This window comes from Salvia hispanica, chromosome 4, assembly GCF_029641045.1.
Source record: "Salvia hispanica isolate PSC_SH4W2 chromosome 4, Shi_PSC_v1, whole genome shotgun sequence".
Classification (NCBI taxonomy): Eukaryota; Viridiplantae; Streptophyta; class Magnoliopsida; order Lamiales; family Lamiaceae; genus Salvia; species Salvia hispanica.
The window spans coordinates 44600225-44624024 of NC_142695.1; the positions used below are offsets into that span (position 1 = coordinate 44600225).

The 23800-nt window shown below is 38.6% G+C and overlaps 6 protein-coding genes and 1 non-coding gene across 9 annotated transcripts; 3 read left to right on the forward strand and 4 right to left on the reverse strand.

The window, feature by feature from the left end:
* The first annotated feature begins 1404 nt into the window (after positions 1–1404).
* LOC125195201 (flavonoid 8-O-methyltransferase 1-like) lies at positions 1405–2588 on the forward strand. Its single transcript, XM_089069841.1, has 2 exons — positions 1405–2147; positions 2226–2588. Exons 1-2 carry the CDS (start codon positions 1515–1517, stop codon positions 2574–2576), a joined length of 984 nt encoding a protein of 327 aa, XP_088925967.1. The 5' UTR covers positions 1405–1514; the 3' UTR covers positions 2577–2588.
* A 155-nt stretch (positions 2589–2743) lies between these two features.
* Positions 2744–5326, reverse strand: LOC125194430 (ras-related protein RABA1f-like). Its single transcript, XM_048092632.2, has 2 exons — positions 5032–5326; positions 2744–3546 (listed from the first exon to the last, which is right to left on the reverse strand). The coding sequence occupies exons 1-2, from the start codon at positions 5250–5252 to the stop codon at positions 3114–3116; spliced, it is 654 nt and encodes a 217-aa protein (XP_047948589.1). The 5' UTR covers positions 5253–5326; the 3' UTR covers positions 2744–3113.
* A 728-nt stretch (positions 5327–6054) lies between these two features.
* Positions 6055–13134, reverse strand: LOC125196062 (uncharacterized). 2 transcript variants are annotated; one of them, XM_048094423.2, is made up of 19 exons: positions 12687–13134; positions 11934–12008; positions 11158–11308; positions 11005–11073; positions 10715–10887; positions 10312–10449; positions 9589–9714; positions 9267–9365; positions 8951–9071; positions 8717–8780; positions 8480–8543; positions 8282–8406; positions 8006–8079; positions 7581–7630; positions 7257–7343; positions 7077–7127; positions 6912–6995; positions 6582–6632; positions 6055–6443 (listed from the first exon to the last, which is right to left on the reverse strand). In XM_048094423.2, exons 1-19 carry the CDS (start codon positions 13038–13040, stop codon positions 6360–6362), a joined length of 2040 nt encoding a protein of 679 aa, XP_047950380.1. In that variant the 5' UTR covers positions 13041–13134; the 3' UTR covers positions 6055–6359. The 2 variants fall into 2 exon arrangements, with proteins under 2 accessions (XP_047950380.1, XP_047950381.1); XM_048094424.2 differs by having other exon boundaries at positions 8489–8543; positions 12687–13133.
* LOC125197665 (small nucleolar RNA snoR113) lies at positions 12334–12429 on the reverse strand. The gene has a single exon (XR_007172197.1). It is a non-coding gene; the product is annotated as a small nucleolar RNA snoR113 (small nucleolar RNA).
* Positions 13135–14048: 914 nt separating the features above from the next.
* On the reverse strand, positions 14049–15197 carry LBD2 (LOB domain-containing protein 2). Its single transcript, XM_048089901.2, has 2 exons — positions 14515–15197; positions 14049–14282 (listed from the first exon to the last, which is right to left on the reverse strand). The coding sequence occupies exons 1-2, from the start codon at positions 15140–15142 to the stop codon at positions 14221–14223; spliced, it is 690 nt and encodes a 229-aa protein (XP_047945858.1). The 5' UTR covers positions 15143–15197; the 3' UTR covers positions 14049–14220.
* A 2592-nt stretch (positions 15198–17789) lies between these two features.
* LOC125196530 (PLASMODESMATA CALLOSE-BINDING PROTEIN 5-like) lies at positions 17790–18709 on the forward strand. Its single transcript, XM_048095085.2, has 3 exons — positions 17790–18239; positions 18320–18347; positions 18433–18709. The coding sequence occupies exons 1-3, from the start codon at positions 17900–17902 to the stop codon at positions 18587–18589; spliced, it is 525 nt and encodes a 174-aa protein (XP_047951042.1). The 5' UTR covers positions 17790–17899; the 3' UTR covers positions 18590–18709.
* Positions 18710–19020: 311 nt separating this feature from the next.
* LOC125196519 (CAAX amino terminal protease family protein) lies at positions 19021–20928 on the forward strand. 2 transcript variants are annotated; one of them, XM_048095063.2, is made up of 4 exons: positions 19021–19241; positions 19670–19834; positions 20172–20390; positions 20486–20928. In XM_048095063.2, exons 1-4 carry the CDS (start codon positions 19098–19100, stop codon positions 20825–20827), a joined length of 870 nt encoding a protein of 289 aa, XP_047951020.2. In that variant the 5' UTR covers positions 19021–19097; the 3' UTR covers positions 20828–20928. The 2 variants fall into 2 exon arrangements, with proteins under 2 accessions (XP_047951020.2, XP_047951021.2); XM_048095064.2 differs by having other exon boundaries at positions 19103–19241; positions 20146–20390.
* Positions 20929–23800: the final 2872 nt, after the last annotated feature.

Sequence of the window (23800 nt, forward strand, 5' to 3'; positions counted from 1 at the left end):
CGTTGGGCCCTTGATTGCCGCCCATCGAGACTGGAGCACACCAAATGCGCGCTCCACGTCCTTGCGCACCGACTCCTGTCGTTGCGCAAAGTAGGCCTTCTTTTCATCACTTGTTTGTCGGATCGTCTTCACAAAGACCGGCCACCGAGGGTATATCCCATCCGCCAAGTAGTAGCCCATATCATGCCGGTTGCCGTTGGCCACGAATGAGACGGCTGGACCGACGCCCTGACACTTCTCGTTGAAGAGGGGAGACGAGTTCAGGACGTTGAGGTCGTTGTTCGACCCGGCTACCCCAAAATAGGCATGCGAGATCCACAGCCGGTAATCAGCTACGGCCTCGAGGATTATTGTGGGGTTCTTTGACTTGTAGCCGGTCGTGTAGGCCCCCTTCCAGGCAGTCGAACAGTTCTTCCACTCCCAATGCATACAGTCTATGCTGCCTAACATCCCGGGGAACCCATGCTTCTCCCCGTGCATCTGCATCAAATTCTGACAATCTTCGGGAGTAGGGCTTCGAAGGTACTGCTCACCGAAAATGCTGATCACGCCCCCACAGAACTCCTTCAGACATTTCAGGGCTGACGACTCACCGATGTGGAGGTACTCATCCCACATGTCTGCCGCGCCTCCGTAGGCCAACTGCCTGATTGCCGCCGTGCACTTTTGGATAGGGGTGTGGCCGGGTCTGCCAGCCGCATCGTGCCTGAAGCGGAAACACATATATTGACGCTCCAATGCCCTAACGATGCGCATAAACAACTCCCTGCGCATTCTGAAACGCCGCCGGAACATGTTGGCGGGAAACCGCGGGTACTCTGCAAAGTAGTCCTCGTACAGCCGCTGATGTGCAGCTACGTGATCCCGATCAATCACTGCTCGGTGGTGGATAACTCGTGGAGGGCGAGGTATCGCCTGTTGTTCCACCATACGCATGTACCGCTCCATCCCGCGGTTCATGTAGGCCTCCATAGCCTCGTTCATCCTCCGTTCGTACTCCTCAGGATCCCCACCACTACCGCTACCGCTACCACCCGCGTGATCCATCGCTCGATGATGCTCTTGAACAGAAAGTTAGAGAGAGAGAAAACTCGTTAAAACAAGTGGTGCAAATGAAAATGAAACGAAAATCGCGTTTATATATGATTTAAAAAAAAAAAAAAAAAAAAAAAAAAAATCGAAAATCGGCGCTGGCCGATCGGGCCTCCATAATGGCGGCTAGCCGATCGGCTAGCGTTTCGGCCAGCGACGAGCGATCGGCGAGCCCACGCCGATCCGCTCGCCGATTTTGCGCTGGCCGGCTGCAATGGTTCGGCTAGCCGATCGGCCAGCGCGACGAATCGGCTAGCCGGTCGCTAGCCGACCATTGCGGATGCTCTAAATGGACAGTAATTACATGTGATTATTGCACATCAACAACACTCACTCACTCCAAAAATGCAGTGGATTCCAGGCAAGAGCTTTTGGATGCTCAATCCCATGTTTGGAATCTCATATACAACTACATAAGTTCAATGTCCCTTAAATCCGCAATTCAATTAGGCATACTAGCCGACGCCCTCTCCATCAACAAAGCCAAATCCCCCGCCCTCTTTCGCCTTATGCGAATTCTTGTCCATTCCAAGATCTTCGACAAGGTTAAGATCGAACATGAGGAAGAGGCCTACTCGCTCACCAGGGCTTCACGTCTCTTGCTGAGAGACGAGCCCTTGAGCTTCGCCCCTCTCGCACTTGTCGGGATTGATGCGATCATAGTGGATCCATTCCATCATATGGCCGAATGGTTTAAAGATGAATTCCCAACTCCGTTCTTCACCAGAAACGGGAAAACTATGTGGGAGTTTGGAGAGAATGATGAGGGTTGGAACAAAGTGTTTAATGAGGGAATGTCTAGTGATTCACATTTTGTGAGCAGCATACTTGTTAATGAATGCAAGCATGTTTTTGAGGGTTTGAAGAGTGTAGTGGATGTTGCTGGGGGCACCAGGGTGGTGGCAAAGGCGGTAGCTGGGGCGTTTCCAGGCTTGAAATGCATTGCGCTCGACCTTCCACAAGTGGTTGATGGGCTTGAGGGATCTGAGAATCTTAGGTTTGTAGGTGGTGACATGTTTGAGTTCATTCCTCCTGCTGATGCTGTTATACTCAAGGTGAGTATGGAAATTAATTGGTGTTGATTTGAATTTATTGTATGTGAATTTGAGGTGGTTTATTAATTATTTTTGCAGTGGATACTCCACAACTGGAGTGAAGAAGATTGTGTTAGAATATTGAAAAAATGCAAAGAAGCAATAGGTGGGAATGGTGGGAAATTGATAATTGTGGATATGGTTATAGATTGTGAGAAACAAGAGCATAGTGCCTTTCAGACTCAGCTGCTTTTTGATGTGTTGATGATGACTGTGTTGGCCGGAAAAGAGAGAACTGAGAAAGAGTGGGCTCACCTCTTTTCTTCAGCTGGCTTCCAAAATTATAAAATCACTCCTATATTGAAGTATTTCCATGATTATCTTATAATCTTGGTGCATGTTTCGGTATTCCTACTAGTTAATTCTTCAATTTGTAGTAGTATATCCTAATTTATCTTTTTATTTTGTAGTATGCTTTAACAAAGCCAAGCCAGCAATGCATTGATTATCTAAACACAAATTTTAAAGATAACTTAATCAATCAGTTTGAGAAAAAAAGAGAAGCAAATTCCCATTTAATATAACGCGAGAAAAAGGTGCAAGAGTGAAAGATGAGATTTGGGCACAACAATTTTAAGGTTCATTGAAATAAAATCACACTTCAAAATTAGAGTACAAGAATGGGGTTCACTTCCGAATACATGTCTAAATTCAAACCTAGAGCACTCAAATATACGTAAGTAAAGAATCTATAAGAGTCTCACAATACTATTATAATACGAATTCAAGGGGCCGAATGATAAAAACGAACACGAGGAAGTGACTACGAATGAATCTTTGCTCCACAGTGTCTACTAAATCCGGACAAATGTGGTGTGCACATCAACAACGAGTGGCAGCCTAGTAGTCCCAGGTCACCCGTGTGTAGATTGAAATCGTAATCTCGCTAGAGTAAAATATGGAACGGCCATAAACTCCTTGGTATACTCAACCGGAGCAGCAACCACCTTTCTTTACTGCTGAAACGTCATCCTTTGATCCAACATTAATGGTCTGCCCTTTAGATATAGGGGCTGGATCATCGCCACTTTCTAGAGCTTTCCTGCTGACTACACCATGGATCTGTGTGAGCACTTCTGTGAAGGCGCTTTCCACGTTCAGTGATTCCAGGGCTGAAGTTTCCATGAAGAATGTCTTCTCCTTTTCAGCAAAAGCTGTGGCGTCCTCTGTGGAAACAGCGCGTAGGTGGCGCAAGTCAGCCTTGTTCCCCACCAGCATTATCACGATATTTGAGTCTGTGTGATCCCTCAGCTCCTTCAACCATCTCTCTACATTTTCAAATGTAACATGACGTGTTACATCATAGACCAACAAGGCACCAACAGCTCCACGGTAGTAAGCACTTGTGATTGCACGATATCTGGATCGAAGGATCACAAAGGGTAAGGATTTATAGAAGTGTATTACAAGTGGCATTATAGGGAAAGATAACTTGACACAGATGAGTGATAAATATGAGTACAATGCAGTAGAATTTTGATAAAGTTCTGATTATAAACATTAATCTCAAAGAAGAGTTTCATTTCATTAGTTGGAACGAAGGAATTCTGAAGAGACCTGAATATCAAAACTGACATCATCTAGAAACAGAATCACCATATCAAGAACAATCACCTAACCCAAGAAACATTGACAGATAGGCAGTCATCAGATAAAATTAACTCCACAAATGTGTGCAATTTGACGGCAAAATTCACATACATGTATGCTTCTCTTGATGCCTAAAAGCAAAAGTACTCAGTGTCTTATATAGCAATTCATAATTATATGAAAACATACAAAAAACACAACGAGGTGGCCTTTAAAATATATGTTTATTGGTTACCTTCAGATTATCAAACTAGGATAGATACTAAGCCTTGGATCCTAAAAGCCCAAGCACCAATGATCTCTAGACTCTAATGTGAAGTTGCTCAGATTCTATTCTAGTAGAAAACGAAACACAAGTCCAGATCGCTTGCCAGGATGTGGAGAAGTTAATTCCATATGGAGTACAAGTTAAAGACACATTCTTCAAAACCCCTCATCTTTACTGTCTTCACCACTCTACCGTGACACAGCCTTTAAAATTTGAGTTTATTCAATAAAAAAGACATTTACACTGTGACGTGGTCTTTAAAATTTACTTCATTCAATTAAAAAAAGCAGCTACACATAGTTCCTTCAGATTACCAAACTAGGATAAATTCTAAGCCTTGGATCCTAAATCCCAGGCACCAATGATCTCAATGCGAAGTTGCTAATATTCTACTGTAGTAGAAAACGAAACACTAGTCCAGATCGCTGGCTAGGATGTGGAGACGTTTGATTCCATATAAGAGTTTAAGATATATTCTTCAAAACCCCTCTTCTTTCTCAGTCTTCACCACTCTAACACCCAGTTAATTCTGCTAAGATCGCATTACATTTCCATTTTAAGCAATATCTTGAAAACAAAATATTCAAGTACACTAACTTAGCATACCTAAAACAAAAATCCATAAGTAAATCAATGAGAATTCCATCAACATCGTGTTCCGATCAACTTAAGGAGTCCAAAATTTGTAGATCAGCCTAATCTCAAAAGGAAATCTCGTTTCTTCAATAAAATGCACCGTTGATACATAATGCAGAGAAATCTAAGCTCAAAAAGTGTCAGATCTAAGCAGATCATGCTATTCCCAAAAGCAATGGATCTCAAGCGAAAACAAAAATTACTTGTACAAACTTCGCATTTCAAATCACCGGGAAACGAAAAAATCGAAAACAAAAGGAATGATGAGCAAAAGCAGAAGATGAGATCTCGAATTTACGAGCGCCAAAAAAAGCAAAGCAGAATGAGCAGAATTAAAGAGCAATGACGTACCGTTCCTGGCCAGCAGTGTCCCAAATCTGAGCCTTGATGACCTTCTCGTCGACGTGGATGCTCCGAGTGGCGAACTCGACTCCGATCGTGGACTTGGACTCCAAGCTGAACTCGTTACGAGTGAATCTGGAGAGCAGGTTGGATTTGCCGACGCCAGAATCGCCGATGAGCACCACCTTGAACAAGTAATCGTAGTCGTCTTCTGCTCGGTAGGCGCCCATGAATGCTTGTAATGTATACACAGGAGAAGGGATTTAGAGAGAGAAGAGAGGAATCGCCGAGAGAAGAGGGAGATCTATTCATACTGTTATTATAGCTGCTTTTAATATTTTTTATTATTTTTTCTTTTTTCCTTTTTCTCTTTTCTTATTTATGGCTCATTTATCGATTTTTTTTTAATTAATCTTTTTCGCTTTCCTTTTTTTTTTGAGTGAGGTGGATGTTTCATAGTACTTTATTTCTTGTGTAAATTTAGATTCTATATTTATGAAAATATTTGGCAGATTTGTTCTGCATGAAAATTTGGCGAAATTTTTCACTCTGTATATATGAAGATTAAAAAAAAAGTTGAAATGTAAAAGAAAATGAAATGCTTAACAAACAATTTCTTCTTTTTTTTAAAGTTGACTTTTCGATAAAATAATTTTGCTGCTGACAAGTCGTCATATCTACGTTTTTACTATACACATTTCTAGAACAGAGACGGCATATTTTATTACTATGCGAAATTTTTTAATAAATTACTGAAAACGTACCGTTGCATTGAGAAGAAGAAAATCAAATTATATTTTATTTACATTTATTGCTAATAAATGTTCGAGGAATAGTTAGAAAAAAAGGAATAATTTTTCCTGCTTTGATCAGGTTCGTAATTATGTAAAAAGAAGTTACTTTAATTGGAAAAGTTAACTATATATATCCAATTTTCAAAGAGTTATTATTCTTCGAAAACAATTCAAAATTATGCAAGCTAAGTCTTATAAATATAAACGTGTCGGCTATATATACTTGTTAAACTAAGAATCGTCAAGCTGTAAATGTAGCCAATCATTTTCATAGAAGTGGAGTATACTTTAATCTCTGGTGAAAATTCAACTATAATTATCAATGCAGCTCAAGAATCCTAAAAACTCACTGTAGCAAATTGTAAAACTCTCAACAGTGTATAAACAAACTAGGATGTTGGAGTTCTGTATATATCTTATTGCATTTAAACTCCATCAAATACTATGATACATCTTTACCTCAACAGCGGCTATGGTGAAACCAGGAGAGGAGTGTAGAATAATTATTTCAACTCACAAAATTGTACGTCTTTGGGCAGAAAATCAATCCTTCGGCCTTTTACTCATTGTTTTTCGCTTGTTAACGTCCAGGTATCTCTTCCTTAACCGAATAGCATTTGGTGTAACCTGCATAGCCAATACGAAATTTGCACAAGATCCGATTATGCAATGCAAAACGTGATATTATAATTCTTCCTTCATTTTCTCCTATGAAGATGAAAACGTGTGCACCAAATGAGTTCTGAGTACAAGAAATGGGCATACCTCAATGAGCTCATCAGATGCAACATACCCTATTGCTTCTTCGAGAGACATCTGCAAGAAAAGTGCAGCTTGTTATTTCTCTTGTAAAAGCATAGAACATAGATGCAACTCTTGGATAGAGTTAGGTAACTTCCTAAACTTCAATTGTAATTTCTAGCAATTTCAAACATATTTTTGTGGATTGCAGAAACTCATTGCCTTTGGTTGTTTATATTATTAAGCTACAAATAAGTTTACATTTTCATATAACATCCAGATAGCCACTTTCGCACAAGAACAAGGACAAAAATTAATAGTATGATGATAAATGAAAAGAATTAGAGTGCATACAAGGCGAGGAGGGGTTAGTTTCACATTCTCATCTTTAGATGCAGCACGGATATTCGTTAGCTCCTTACTTCGCACTGGATTAACCTGTGAGAAGAAATACTTGGTGTTAATCAACTGAAAATCAACAGTAACAGTTTTAGATTAAATTAATTATAAAAAAATTACATCAAGATCAGTATCCCGTGAATGTTCACCAATAATCATGCCATCATAAGCCTGCAAGTTAATGAAACAAGGCTCAAATTCTGGCCCCAATAATACCGAGTAACTAAAAATGTCATCTTATATTCATTTGCACATTTGTCGACCAAATGACTTTAGAAAGTAGATATAAATAACAAAAACCTCCATTCCGGGTTTGACAAAAAGTATTCCGCGTGGTTCTAAACTCATCAAAGCATAAGCTGTGATAGTCCCATATCCCATTGAAACCTGTTACATCAACTATAGTTGATTAAATCAGGTGCATAAACAGAGTGAGTGAAATACAAACATAACGATCAAATTATCTGATAAGAAATTCATGTGGATGAAAATGTAAAACAAATTTGACGCACAATGTAAATAAAAAGGTTGGCAGCAAAACCTAAAGAAGCTAATAAGATACTCTTTTTCAAAACAGAATAAACAGCGGGACTAGCAAATCGCTAAGGTAATATGATAACATACCAGTACTCCTTTTCTGACGTTTCCGAGAGGACCTCGATATTTCTCATAGGCTGCAAGATGACATACACACAAAATGAAAAAATTAATGAAGGAAATATATACAAATTTACTCCGGTAAGAAGTAAAAGAAATCAAACATATATACTCCCTTCTTGGTATGATGGAATGGAATGCAATGAAGGTTGGAATGAAATGACAATTTCAATGCATTTTCATTTCATTCCAGTCCATTCCATCATACCAAGAAGGGTCTAAGTTTCCTTGTTAAACATATAAACTTGCAAATATTAAGTCCACAAAAAAAAAGAAAATGTTGAAGATTAAATAACATTTTTATCATCATCATGGAATAATAGAAAACAATCAGCAATATAGAGCATAAAAATAATCAAGACAGAGAGGTGAAAGTTGATCAGAGGGCATACACAAGAATGCGCGGTGCATGAATCCAGTGCCACGTGTATCGCTATTGAAGACACTTCTATAACCAACTAAGCCCCTGTGTATAGAAAATATTTATGGAAAAAAAGTTCAATGAACTCAAAGAACCAATAAATAATACTCCCTACAAACTAGAACATAAAATTAGTAGAACATGGGAAGTGTTACCTAAAAAATAACAAGAAAACGAGATGGTTAAAAATATATAGGAGAAACATACTGAGACAGAGAGGAGATATGATACAGAAAAAATTATGTACCTAGAAGGACAAGTCAGACAAACTCTAGTCCTGCCAACACTGCCAGGGACTGGACCCATGTCTGTAATCTCTCCTCGCCTGTGAGAAAGAGCTTCCATGACTAAACCTACATGCTCTTCATTCACCTGGAATGAGCAATTACAAAACTCAATTACTGCAATTTATGAGAGGTTGGAGAAGGACAAAAATTTGCTCTACCACAATCACCTCTACAGTCACTTCTTCAATTGGTTCCAGTTTTTGCCCTTTCTCAATTTTATACCTAATAATAAAGTAGAAAATTTCTCAAAGGCTATAAAAGTAAAACCAGATATTAAAGCTTTCAAGCATGAGCATTAATTTGGCTTTTTATATAATAGATACATAAGTAGTTAAATATCAAAATATAGTGAGTAACCAAATGGTGTAGAGGATTAATACAAATGAGAAACTCACATGACTTTGGGAGGTGATACAGACAACTCAAATTTTTCACGCCTCATGTTCTCAATCAAGATACCTGTTTGATAATTGTTAGATTCAAGGTAAGTATAAGAAACTAAAAGTTGATGTAAAGATGATACGAACTGCAATAAGCCCGGACGAGCAGTTCGTACTGCACTCATGCTAAAGCTAAACAAGCAATCGAACGCGAAAAATACACTTAAGACATCTGATAAAAAAACTTACCCAACTGAAGTTCTCCCCTCCCTTGAACTTCATAAGAGTCTGACAAACCAGGAAGCACATTTAGTGCAAGATTCCTCTCAGATTCAGCCATCAGACGGTCACCAATTTGCTTTCCGGTCAACTATAAATTTCACATGCAACAGAATTACATCATCAAGGAAACTGGTAATGATTTGAGGAGGATTATAAAGACTAGAAAATTCTATAAGGACATCATACCAAAAACAAGGACATTCAAAATTTTCGAGCGACCTAATCGAATATTAAATGCAAACGTGTATACAGCACAGAGAGTAGAGGGACAAGAAAGTCTTACAAAAGTTCCATCTCGGCCAGCCAATGGTGAATCATTCACGCCAAAAGTCATGGAAATAGTTGGGGGGTCAAGATCAACAGTAGGTAGAGCAGTCATGACCTACATAAACCTATAGATGTCACTGACAAGCTCTACATATTGGCGATGCACATCATGAATGTGAGAGAATCCAAACAATAAATTTCAAGTGACCAGTTATTTACTCAATAAGCCCATGCTTGTCTATTAGATGATTAAAGATATATCAATATATGATACTGAATTCAATTTCATGCAGAACTAGCATATCAAGTAGATGGCAAAAGCATAAAAATTCATGTACCCCAACATTTGCTATTGTGTGCCCAATCACTGGACTGGTTAACCCAGCCATCGACACTATATCACCAGCACCGGCACTATCAACAGAAACAATACTAGTTCCCTTTTTTTTCATCAGCTTCACAACCTACAGGAAAAAGTTCAGAAAACAATGTCAACCCAACATGGAAACTAGTGGAAAATAGCAAGCAACTCTTCCTATCTTTAATTGCAAGACAAGAACATAAACATAAAAGCCATAGGCAACAGTATAGACTATAAACAGACTGAAATCTCTTAACTGATCATTTAGCACATTTACAAAAAAAATACTATGTCATCCTATTTCAATAGGCCTTAAGGTCCAGGCACGGATTCTAAGAAAAAAATAGTTATATTATGAAATAGGAAAGAGAAGGTATGTTTTGTTAGGTTGTATTTATCCAAAAAAATGGAGAGAGGATTCATTTTAATCAATAAAGTACTAAGAAAGAGAGATAAAGCAAGTGACCCCAATGGCGTACGGATGAGTTGTGCTGGAGTGTTTATTATTCATTCAATATCGATTTTAGGTAGTGGTTTCCCAAATAAGGTCGGAATAGGCCTATTGAAATGGGACAGGGAGTACATCACATTTTATGGCATGAAACTGTGCCCAGAAAGGACTTCATAGACACACAGGCAGGGCAGAAAGAAAGAAAGAAAGAAAGAAAAGTAAGACACGTTGTTATGCAAAGGGACAAACCTTCCCTTCTTCAGTTTTGGCAGTCCCAGAATCTGTAGCATGAATTCCATGCACTCTATCACCAACTTGGAGGATTCCAGAATAAATACGACCAGTTAGAATTCGGCCAACATAATTATCTTTTTCCATCATAGAGACCTGAAAAGAGCTGTCAACCAACTTTCTCAAGGTTTCTCTGCTAAGGTGCTTATATTTGGTAAAAAATATTCTGCAGTATCTTAACACCATCAACAAACGATAAGGAAATGTAGAGGAAAACATGGGAGATACATGGCTAAGAATGCTAGATGCCTAGCTCATCCTTCTTTATACATGGAATACATGAAAGTATATGCATGTGAATCCCACATTCTACAAAGCATGCAAAAGACGTGAAGTAAACTTGCAATATCTCAGCACTGACCAGCATCTGAAAAGGTGCATCAAGTGTAGCAGTTGGCGGACGAACGTGACTTATGATTGCATTAAGCAAGTCGGACATATTCCTAGCATCCTCGGGGGGATTCTTTGTATAAGTGGATGAAGCCCATCCTTCCTTTGCAGAAGCATAAAGAACAGGAAATTCTAATTGCTCCTCTGAGGGAAAGGTATCCAGCAAATAAGAACAATTAATATATGCATATCTGAAGTATATTCAAGATTCAAGAACTAGCCTCTACCAAATGATACTGTTATTACACAAGTAATATGCACCTGTAGCACCAAGATTGTCAAAAAGATCGAACACCAGGCTCTCGACCTCACTACACCTTTCTTCAGTAACTACACATACAACGTAACATTTGTACATGTAAATCTAGAAGCATATGATATTTAATCAATCATCACTATTATTTGAAATTGTACCTGAAGGTCGGTCTACTTTGTTCAGAAGAAGCAGAGGTCGTATACCATATTTCAAGGCCTTTGCAAGGACAAACTTTGTTTGTGCCAAGGGACCTTCGCCAGCATCAACGACTAAAACTGCTCCCTCAACCATGCCCATGACCCGCTCAACCTTTCAAAAGAAAAGATAGAGCGTTCAATGCTAAAAATTACATCAAAAAGCTGCAGCTTTAGCCTTGAGCATTGGAAATTTCAGAAGTTTAGACATAAGTTGTAATCTGCTAATAGCACAATTCCATGGGTCTAGCAAGAGAATTAACATTTGATGCTAGGAAGCTAAACCTCTACCACTGACAACTAGAAACATAAATTGATCCAACAAACAATTTGGTGAGTGAAAGATCATAGAAATAATTAATTATTATCAGGGCATCATTTCAAGAGCAAGCAAATGTTGCATCAGTTCCACAAGGGTTTTCCCAGAAATGACCGTTTAAATCAAACATTAAAGATCTCGTGCTGAAAACAAAAAATTGATAATTTAGTGCATTCTACAATGTTTCAGCAATGACTCTCAATATCTTACATTCCATGTTTCTAAAAGAAACACGCCTGAAGCCCATATAAGCTGCTTTTTTAAAAATAATGTTTTTTTGGAAAAAAAAAAAAAGGAAGCAAAGAAACACAATCACAGATTCATTACGTGAGAAGGGTTTAAAACTGGGGCTCAATGCAAGACCTAATGGTCTATAGTGACAAGCTATCCACATAAGTATTTCTTTAAAAATTTGACTTACTTCACCTCCAAAATCTGCATGTCCAGGTGTGTCAACCATGTTCAGCTCATTCTCTTTCCACGAAATAGATGTTACCTGCAAATTATGATTGAGAATAGGAAATGGGATATTCTAAAAAAGTCACAAAAATCAATCACTAAAGCATTTCGAGATATACCACCAGAACTTTCTCATTTCATGTTATGAATGTGATATTAAACAGCATATCAACTGCTAGACAAATCTAATTACAGTAATTGCATCTTAGGAAGCTATTGAATATCGAAATCATAACAGAAAAAAAGGTCACTTCTTTCTTTTTTGCCCATTTCTATTTTTGCAGCCCTCCTTTTGACCAACTGGATTATTCTCCCACTGTCACAGACTCACAGTAGTTCATCCACGATCTAGTCATGTACCATTGGCTCAGAAGTAATACCTCAGACATAGTTTCATCAATCTACTACCAACCAAATAGTAGCAGCCGTAAGTCCGGCCTTTTTTTTCATCACCGCCAATGTAAATCTCATTTTACGTAGATCAAAAAAGCAAACAGACACATGGGCCACATTCAAAAACAACATCTAAATCCTATTTCAAGACTTCTTTACCTACATCACTCGATCTTTTTTCAACATCAACTTACTAAAGCATCGCTTCATGCTTGCTCAGTCTACCAAACTCGACATTGAATCTCCTCATATTTCAGCGGCTCAACCAAATTACTAATACCTAATCCAGAATCAACAAAAAAATCTAGAAAACAGTAAGGACCTTGGAAGAGATGGTTATTCCACGCTCGCGCTCGAGGCTAATAGAATCAAGAGCTCGCTCGTGCGGGATATCGGCGCCGCACTGGCGGAGGAGCCGATCCATGAGCGTGGTCTTCCCGTGGTCGACGTGAGCTATTACGGCGACATTGCGGAGGCGGCTGGGGTCAACAACGGCTGCGGGATCGTTGGCGGTCGACGGCGATGTGGAAGCGGCGGTGGGCGAGGAGAATGGCCTTGCGAGGCCTGAAGCGCGTGAGAACACATAGGGCTTCCGATAATTGGTAGACGCGGAGGAGGAAGATAGTGATTTTCTGGCGGCGGCAGAGCACAGAGAGCGGAGCAGAGGACCCACCATTTCTAACGGAGGTGAAATGGCTGCTGCTTCAGCTGAGGTGAACGACTCAACTCTATTTGTAGGGTTTAAGACATTTTTCCCCAAATTAGGATTTTCTTTTTTCTTCGATTCAAGGTTTTAGAGGTTTTTGTCTTTTATCTATGCTTTAGCATAAAATTGGGTGCGGACAATAACAACTGAGTGAGTACCAAAAAATTTCTTACTGTATAATTGATTCAGCTTGTATTTTACCTTAATCAAGTTTTTATAAATCAACTCTAGAAACAAAATTGTCAAAAATACTTAAAGCTACTTGAATAAATTGGTTTAAAGTGTATGCTATGTGCACAGGCATGCTCTGCGAGTATACGATAATGCTCACATTACATTTTTATGATTGCATGATGCACGAGTTGTATACCTGCAGGTACTTGAGCACGTTCGTTGATGTCCTAATCACAAGAGCCGTGGGCGTGGTTTTTTAATTCGAACATTTATAAATACACTCAATTTTATTTTATAAATTCATTATAAAAAAAATTATTTCAATTATATAATTTCATTGTTTTGATAAAATTTTAGTAGTACTTTTTTATTATTTATAAATTAATTAAATTATAAATTATAATTAAATAAAAATTTAAAATAGATAAATACTAATACTATAATTACTTAAGCTCGTTTGATAAGAAATATGAGATAAAACAAGATTTGTTAAATAAGATAAGAAATGCGGTCTTCGTGTCAAGATAAGCTCGGATGAAGGTTTTTTGGTAGACAAGAAATTATCTAGATTTTGTATTAATAAATCATAATAAATGAGGTAGAAATGCTATCCGACCAAATTTGTGAGATACATATCTTTGTATTTTAAGGAAAAATTTGCGGGCTCGGATGGGCCATAGAGAAAACCACGGGCTGGCATAATAGGTTAACTATGATATCAAACACTTAGAAATAGTCATATAAGTATCTATATCTAGGCATTACTAACTTATCAAACGGGCCTTAGTGTTCAAGAATTGTAAATAGTGGTCAAAAGCAGGCCTTATTTGGATTATGAACATAAAATTCCATATTATGGAAACAAACGACTAGTAAAAAACATGAATTGAGAAATTGAATCCGCAATGTATAATACGAAAACTTAGTATTTTCTCCAAGAAACCATATGAATTGTAGACATTTGAAAACATTGTATCTACGAACTGCCCTCCCAAAGGGTGCTTTCCATTGACTTGGAATCCAGAGGATTGTATTGACCTGCAAAATAGGGGTATAAATAAATCAAGATTAAAAATAATCCAAATCAAAGTGTGAACTACTAGTATTTTATTTATGCGTTTTTCACAATGCATATATGAACGAAACATGACATTAGAACATGATGGAAAGATATATAAATAGCTAGGCCCATGAGTCTTATTAAATTAGTACTAGTATTAATCAGTTGATTAGCTGACCATGATTTAGTAAGTCTTGGCTCGAATACTACCTGCAAGAATGCATTGTTGGCCGAAAGCATTAGACAAATGCTGCTGAGGAAGGAATATAGTTGTGCCATTTTCCCTTTCTGCCCTTTGTTTTTCAGAATCTTGATGAATATGGTGATTTGGGGAATATCCATAAGTGCAAAAATCCACCACAGAATTGCCATTACCAATAAAATTATTGTTTGGGTTATTAGTGTTTGTATTCACAATTTTGTTGCTATTGTTCCATCCCATTAGGGCTTGTGCTGTGGCAGCCTTGTAAACTATGGTTCCTTGATTTGGTACTTGGTGATGAAAGTGTTGATATTGGCTCTTGTACAACCTCAGCTCCTCACAAACCCTTCGGTAGTCTCCAAACGGCCCCAGCACCGGGTCCTTCTGCCGCCCTAGGGCTTCCCACACGAGCGAGTCCACAGCTACCTTCCGGTCCTCCTCCCTAAGGCTCGTGATGATCTTTGTGACGTTGCTCACACCAAACACCTTGTGCACAGCCTGGAACTCTCGTGTCCTCTCCACGGGAAAGAAGGGCGCCAACGTGCACTTCTCTGTGCACCTCTTCCTCTGGTGCTTGCATGACGCGCAAGCAGACGTGTTGTTAGCCCTTTGCATATCTAACTGTAGCCTTGACATAATAAGTCTAGGAATGTTTGTCCCTTTTGTTTATTAACTAACCAGGTTTCATTAGCACATGGAATATACAAGTGCATGGTATACAACAAAATAACTAGTTTTATAAGGTTAGTATTTAATAAAGAATGAAAAGATTGCCTACATTGATTGGATAATAAGCACAACAAGTTGAAAACTAGTCATCAAGAATATGTTTAATATAGAGCATGGAAAGATGGTCACTAAAGCTAAACTTCTTTATCATAGAAATAGTTTTTATTAATTTGTAGGTGGCTCACACGAAGAGTAAGTTAAATAAGATTAAATGTCTACAACTATCAAGTTATGGAGTATTAATTTTTATAGTTTCTAATTAGCTCTACCTTTTAGTTTTATCGTTATATGTCACCAAAATATTTGTGTTAAATTTCCTTTTCAATGCTTGGCTCAGTTTTCCTTTAGGCTCATTCTACCTGGTCCATGAAAATCAATCTCAAAGAAACAGTTGATTTGGAAGTAGAATCAAATGCATTTATATTCCACTTGTATCTATACAAAGTATATTCAATGGAGTTGTGCTTCAAATGCGTATAACTAAAGTGAAAAGTTGTGTACTGTCTAGACATGTACACTGATCTGCACATATTAGTAGCATCCATTATGACCGGATAGTAGATGATGTGTCAAATCGGTACAACCCTTGTGGTGGTGGAGTACAAGTTAGGATAATTGTTTAGATATTGATAAGCATTTTAGCTGCGGTTTATGATATAGTCCCTCCATCCACTATTGCAGGTCCATGTCCATATTTGACATGACATAAATTTTAAGAAATATAATAAAAAAAATAAGTTGAAGGTAGGTCATACTCTTATATACTACTCATATTATTTTTATAATGAAATATGAGTAATAAAGTTAGTGGAATGTGAGATCCATTGATGTAAGCAATAAAAAGCAAATGAAACATTTATTGATGAACAGATGAAAATAGCAAATGAAACGTTTAGTGGTGGACGGAGGAGTAGTGGATATCACAAACTTTGGCGGAATTCTGAATTTTTCCATGGATTTTTAAAATTTGGTCATAACAATTTATGAACTTTGATTAGATTTGGGATTTTTCACGTTTAGCGATTCCTGTGAAATCGCTTTCTACATGGCATTAAGTTATTCTTATGTGTCATAGTTACTTCTCATGTGGCCTTTTAATGCACAATTGATAGAGTATAAATGAGAAAGCAAAAAATTGTTACTAGTATTAGTGGACCTCAATATCCATGCTATTAATTAAATGTTTGATAAAATAGTTTTTTTATAAATAAAATAAAATACTCACTCTATCTTATTCAATATGTTCATTTTTTATATTTGAAAATACGTCTCTCTCCTTATTAAGATATTAAACTACTCTTGTTTTTTCTCTCTATTTATTTCATTTAACAATTTCTCTTAAAATTTCATACCACTAAAAATTGTGAACATCTTAAATGGACGGAAGAAATAAATAAATTTTTATGAACCTACCATCATAGCAAAAGAAAACTAAAATTTCAGATATAGATGGAGTAATATGATAACAAGGGCCATTAAATAATTAAATATAGAGTACTGTTATAGTGGAGAAAGTGTGACCGGCTTGCTAAAAATTTGGATAGTTGTACTATTGGATAGGATAGAAGCAAATACTCCCTCCATTCTACTACAAAATGAAGCGCTCCAAATTAGACGTTGTTTTACAAAAATATACTCCCTCCATCCCAGTTTAAGAGTCATGTTTTATCATTTTCGTCCATCCCAGTTTAAAAGTTTCATTTAGAATTTACCATATTTGGACATAAAATATAACCTCATTGTTAATGAAATTTACACTCAAATGTCATTACTTTCATAAAAATAAAAAAAAAACAAAATCCTAAACATACAAAAAAGTCAAAATTATCTCACTTTCCACTACCCCACTTCAATTATTACACACTCCAACAACCACTACTTCACTTCAATTATTACACACTTCAACAATTTCTTATAACTCATACTCTAACTAAATTGCACTCCTAAATTGGGACTGAAGAAGTAATAAATAGTTAAGACTTAAGAATATTGATAAAGTAAAGTAATAATGTATATATGATTCTCTTCTATATTATTATCTCTCTTACTTTATTTTTTTCTCCACTGTAACTTTTTATTATCATCTTCGCAAAATAACGATGAAAAAGGAACATCTCACTTGTGGTGGGACCAAGAAAGTAGAACTATAGTGAATGCTATAGGCTAAAGCTTTGGGATTAATAGCTTTCGCATACATATGTCCCATGATTTAAATCTAAATTTGGCAAGTTGGTCTAGATACAAGTTTGTATTTTGATCATGAGCTACCGATTTAAGATACGGAACTTGTTATTGAGATTTTGGGAATCATACATATTCAAGCTACTGGATAAATTGTAGTACTAATATATTCTAAGGGCTTTGCTCTCTTTTGTAATAAAAACTACTCCATATATATTTAAGACTTTGGTCTCTCTCGTAACAAAAAAATTCCAAATTTGGAGTAATTATAACACGTTAGAATAACAAGTCTCCTATTTGCCTATCAAGAAATCTTAGCCTTGGGAATAATTTGTGAAAAATAAAGAGGCGAGCAAGTCCAATTTGTCGAAAAGCCTGCTTGGGTGAGTGTGTCTGGTCATGAATCCCAACGGTCGATTTTCCACCGCTTATAAAATGGAGTAATCGTTAATTTAAGCAATAGTACTTTGTTTATCTCGAAAAATGGATCTGTCTCGATTACTCTTTGTGCTTACAATCTCGGTGGCAGTAGCCAGTTCCCTCCAAGCCCAGGATGAGGGAGCAGCGGTGGCGGTGAGGCAGCTATGGTGCGTGGCGAAGAACAACGCTGAGGACGCAGCCTTGCAGTCGGCCCTTGACTGGGCTTGTGGGCCAGGCGGGGCGAACTGCGGGCCCATACAAAATGGTGGGCCCTGCTACGACGCGTCCGACGTGGCCCGAATGGCCTCCTTCGCCTTCAATGACTACTACGTCAAGAATCACAACTCCGGCGACGACGCCTGCAGCTTTAGCAACACTGCTGCCCTTACTGACCTCAACCCAAGTAATTTTATTAATTACTTAGTGCCAGTCATCAATATTTATACAGTATGTTTACTAATTCCTTTAATATCTTTATTTCAGGCCACGGAAATTGCAAATTCACCTCTAGGTAATTTAAATAAAATGCTGAATCATTCGTTTTGTTTAAATACTTAATTGATAGCAAATGGAGTAAAATAGTTTGTGAATTGCAGGTCAGGCGCAAGTAGTAGTGGGAACTTTAGTGGAGCAGTGTCGGATACTGCTGACTTAAGCAGTAGTAATTCCATTTCCATAGTTGGATGTCGGTGGTTGTTGGATCCGCTTTCAGTTCTCATCTTCTTCTTTATATTCGTGCAACGCCTTGTTTAGGATGACGTCACGCCGCCTTATTTATAATTTGTGGAATTCTAATTAGTTAAGTCCAACTCCGCTCATTGTATTTTAGTTAATTTGTTTATTAATCAAAGTTTGAGTAATGTGATTGATCTACATCACATATGTTCTTGTAGTTAGCTTGATTAATCAAGATCGACAACTTGCAGTCAATTGTATCTTCGCTTTGCATTTCCTTATTTGTTTTTGTAGAGAGCTTGTTTAATAATCACGATCGATAACTTGTAATCACTGCGTACCTTCGCTTTGCATTTCCCTATTCCACTATTATAATATGATTACTCTACATTACACAAAATGTTTTTTTTTTTAAATTTCCCTTTGTCCCACTTTAAAACAAAATTTAATGCTAGTAGTACTTATAAAGTGAAATAAAATAAAGGAAACAAAAAAATAAAAATTGTGATATTACTACCTTGGACAGTTAACTAGGAGTGTTTATCACTCCATATCTCAGAATTTTGTTTTGCGAGTACTCTCGAAGATGAGCACAGCTCTGCAGTGTCAATTTCCGGCAAATTTCTGCACGGATTACGGCAATAGGTTGCTGAAATGCAACTCTTTCGATAAAAGGGTTTCTTTAATCCGTCGCTGCATAAAAAATGAGACAGAATCACAACCCCATCAGGTAACTTAAAATAATTATCCGTATTTTGCTTTTCTGGATTATGTCGACATTTCCTTATTTATTTTAATTGAAAAGCGTTGCTGAAAAGCAATTTTTAATTATTGATTATTGTTAATTTTCGCTACCGGAATTTGATTGAATGTGGAACACAAAAAGTTCATGCGAAATTATCCTGTTTCTGCCCTATTTTTGTTGCAGTGTAATTAATCCGTATGAGAATGAAATGAACACTTAGATTTCCAATGTTTCTTTGTTTAGCTTAAATCGAACAGGAATATTATGATTAATTTTCTGCCAAAAGTATAAAGTTGTTGGATGTGCTATTTGTGCGAGCTGAAATTTCATCTAGCTGCCATTGGGAGATGGAAATCAAGAAACTCACACATAAATCATGTATATGTTGTAACTTTATTCCTTATTCATAGCAGGGTTTCTCAGTTCTCACAACAGATCCTCAACCTCAACTTGATATTGGAAGTATATGGAGCTCTATGGGTTTTTATGTGTTCAGCATTCACGTCCCGTTGAGTTTTGGTGGTCTTTCTGCTGCTGCAAAGATATTGCATCAACCCGTCCTCGATCCACAGACTCAGGTATGCATACTGGTTGCGATGCTGAAAGTGATGAATGGAACTCATATTAAGATGCTAGTAATGGTTAATGATTGTGGAGCTATTGCATTGAAGTTTGTAGATGTTTCTTTTTGTATAAAGTCAATTCTTGAAGGTAATTTTTGAATAAGCATGCTGTAAGAATCTTCTTCTCGTATTTTCCTACCAAAATGAATAATGCTTATGATAGTGATTAGTGACACTCATACTTTGAGTTTTGTATGAACCTTTTTCATTGGAATATGATATTGAGGAAGTGTTTTCTTCATCGGATCTTATGATCTTGATGATAGACCTTGTCCGATTCTTTGCAGCACAGGCATTCTTTATCTTGGCAATCCAAACCATAGAGCTTAGCATTGTTTTGCTGCTGCTTAAGTGCCCCGGTAAGCCTCAGTATGACATTACAGATTTCTTTCGTGCCAATAAATCTTCAAAACAACGAAGCTGGCTGCTGGCATCAGTGCTCGGGTTTGGGGTCCTTCTGTCATTGGTCTTTATCACTTCGTATTTTGCTGAGAGATTGATTGGACCCAAGGTATATTTATTCATATTTACTTCCATTCATCTCCATGAACTAAAATTTTTGATTCGTTGGGTGTACATTGGGTACTGATTTTGTTGACATTACAGGATGTGAACAATCCATTCGTCAAGGATATTCTCACAAGCGGCTGGAGTTCTGCAACCGCCTGCGTTCTTGTCTACTCCATCATCACTCCGTTGCTGGAAGAAGTGGTGTACAGAGGTTTTCTCTTGACATCTCTTGCCTCCACAACAAACTGGCAGCTAGCGGTTGCAATCAGTTCCGTTGTTTTCAGTGCATCCCACTTGTCGGGCGAGAACTTCTTGCAACTCGTCATTGTTGGATTGGTGCTCGGATGCTCTTACTGTTGGACGGGGAACTTGAGTGCATCGATATGCATACATTCTCTGTACAACGCCCTCATAATGTATCTAACATTTATATCATGAACAATGTTTCCAAATCCGTTTCACTCTTCAATCCGTACATCTTGTTTCGGTAGTGTGGTTAAAATTTTGACCTGTTATGTGACTTATAACTATTTTGAGTATTTGACTATGGTGTACATATTTGATTTGCCATACAAATTTAATCGGACGTACAGGATCATCTCACTTGTGCTTCTCCGGTAATCTTAGATACACACGATTACTACCAAGACTATATAGTTAGAGCACTCCCAATGGAGTTCCCTAAAAACTCCCTTATTTCTCCCTAACTCCTGCCACATCAGCGCCACATCAGCACCAAAATTTATCCCCAGTTTTTAGCCAAGTGCTACATTGGTTTCTCCCTTATTTCTCCCTTATTTCTCCCTAACTCAACATTTCATTTTTACATCATTATTTTTTATATTATTTAATTTTCCCTACAAATGTATTTAATAAATAGACTAATAATGAACAATTCATCGTTGTATTAATCATTGGAAAATATAATACAACGAGAAAAAAAAAACTACAAATAAAAAACGCAAATAAACAAAGATTTAAAAAAAAAAAATCTAAGACGGAGGGGCCGGAGGGGCGTCGGGATCGAGCCCCAGCGTACTCTGCAGGTGTTGGATGCATTTCCAGAGGGCCGCCTTTTCTTCAGGGGTCCCGCCGCCGGTGAAGTACAGCGTGTACATCTGGGTCAGATTGGCGACATTGCTCGAATAAGTGGCTTTTTCTAAGTCGATGACGGATTCCGACGCGACTTCCGACGTTGCGCCCTTCCCCTTCCGCCTCCCCTTCGCCTTCTTCACTCCCTCCGGGCGCTCGTGCGGACCATCCCCACTCAAGTCGATGTGGGCCGCGCTCCCCTCGCTCTCCGAAACGCTAAGTCGCGAGCGCACCGATTTCCCGTGCAGCGCGTCGTGCATTCCCGTCCGGAATTTGGGGAGATCCTTCAGCTTATCGTAGATGTTCCAATACTTGAAGCCCTTCGTCGACAAGTACTGGCTACTATACATCCGGATGGCCTCATCTCGGACCATGTGCTCGTTCTGGCCACTCGTCATGTGAGTCATCAAGTTAGAATAAATACCGTTGAAGTGCCCGCAGTCCCTCATGAGGCGCTCCCAATGCCGACGGATCGCCTCGCTGCCATGGTCCTTCATTGAGGCAGTCTTGTGGCTCCTGTACTTCGCGGCAATCCGCTCCCAGAATATGATCTCAGTCTGGTAGTTGCTGCGCTCCGCGTCCTGTGACGTGTCCGCCCAGCAGTCGGCTATCAGCTCGGACTCTTGCAGAGTGTAAGTAGTCCTTACCCGCTTCGGCCTCTCATCGGAACCCGTATCAGTCGCAGCCGACGACGCCGGCGCCTTCCCCCTCCCGCTCCTAGAAGGCGGCTCGGTGGGCGTTTCTTCCACCTCGAAGTCCTCCGCGCTCAGTGTCGCGGCCTGAGATTCTTGGTCGCCTGGGGTTGATCCGGGGGTGTCGAACTGGGGCCGATACACATCGTCGGCTGGAAAGGGCATTCTGCCGGCAGAGTTGAAGTACGGAGAAAGTCTCCGCGCCGGAGGAGTCTGCAAAGGAGACGGACCCCCGTATGGAAGTTGGCCGGGAGGAGAACCCATCGCCAACAACGACTGCATCCACTGCTCGTTTGCTTCATCCGTGTTGGGAATTTGTGAACTCGACTCTTTCCCCTTACCCTTATCCTTACCCGATCGGGAACTTTTCTTCCAAAAGCTCATAATTTTGATGAAAATTGAAGATTGGGAGAAGAGATTGAAAATGGAGAGAATGAAGATTGTGGGTGATGAATGGAGGAAGTGGAGGAAATATTTATAGGGGTGGAATGTAAAATAGCCGTTGGGTTCAAAAAAAAAAAAAAAAAATTTTAATTATCGCCGATTATCGCCGAGCGTCGCCACAGTGGCCGGCGATCGCTCGGCGATAATCCGGCGTTAGAACGCCACTCGGCGAAGCAACGGCAACATTATCGCCGAATTATCGCCGACTTCGCCACAATGGCCGGCGATAATTCGGCGATAACCGGCGATTTATCGCCGAGAATTCGCCACCTCCATTGGGAATGCTCTTAGAGCATTTCATTACTCTATTACTCTATTGAGCGCAACTTAAATTTAAAATATAGCGTTTGAGTCCAACCCAAGTAAATGGGACCTAGCAACAAATCCAGCCAATGAGAGGGCAGCCACGTCTCATCAATCCTCAACGGATGCATTATAAAAAAGAGACCTACGCTCCAGCAACGCCACGTCGATCCCACGACTCAACAAATCATTAAAACCCTCCCTCTGACAACCTAATTTGTTCCCAGAGAAAATGGGGAGCTTCGAGAGGCAGGTGAAGGCAAGAGCTAGGGAGATCAAAGGCCTCTTCAACAAGGGTTTCAAATTTGTTAAACATTCTTGCAAGAAGGGATGGCACAAGGTCAAGCGCATTAAGAAATAGTAGTGATTACTTTTTCCAGTTCGATTTTTCTCTCTCTTCTTTTGTGTGCATTTTTATTTTATTTGAATGGCTGTTGTTTCTCTCTCGTGTTCTTTTTTGTTTCACTTTTATTTGAGAGTCATTGTAATATAATCTTATATGTTTATCATCAATTTGGAGTATTAGACCCTCGTTTTTATCTTAGTTTTCATGGATCAAGTTTCATGTACTATAATTATTACTATTAGTATTTTCTTTTTATAATTTAGATAGGATGTATATTATGTTTACGCCCGCAAAAGGAAGTCTTTAAATGAAAATTAATTCTACTTCCGTCCGATAATCATAATAAGTTACCGCAATTTCAATTTTTTTGTGTGGATAGAAAACTTTTATATCTTGTAGCTAATGGAGTAATGTTTTATAAAGAAAACATGTAGGAAATGAGAGAGTTTGCAATATAATTTTCGAATAGCATTTTGATAAGTACCACCACACCACCAACTACATACACTCAGTCTACAATTAGCTCAATATTTA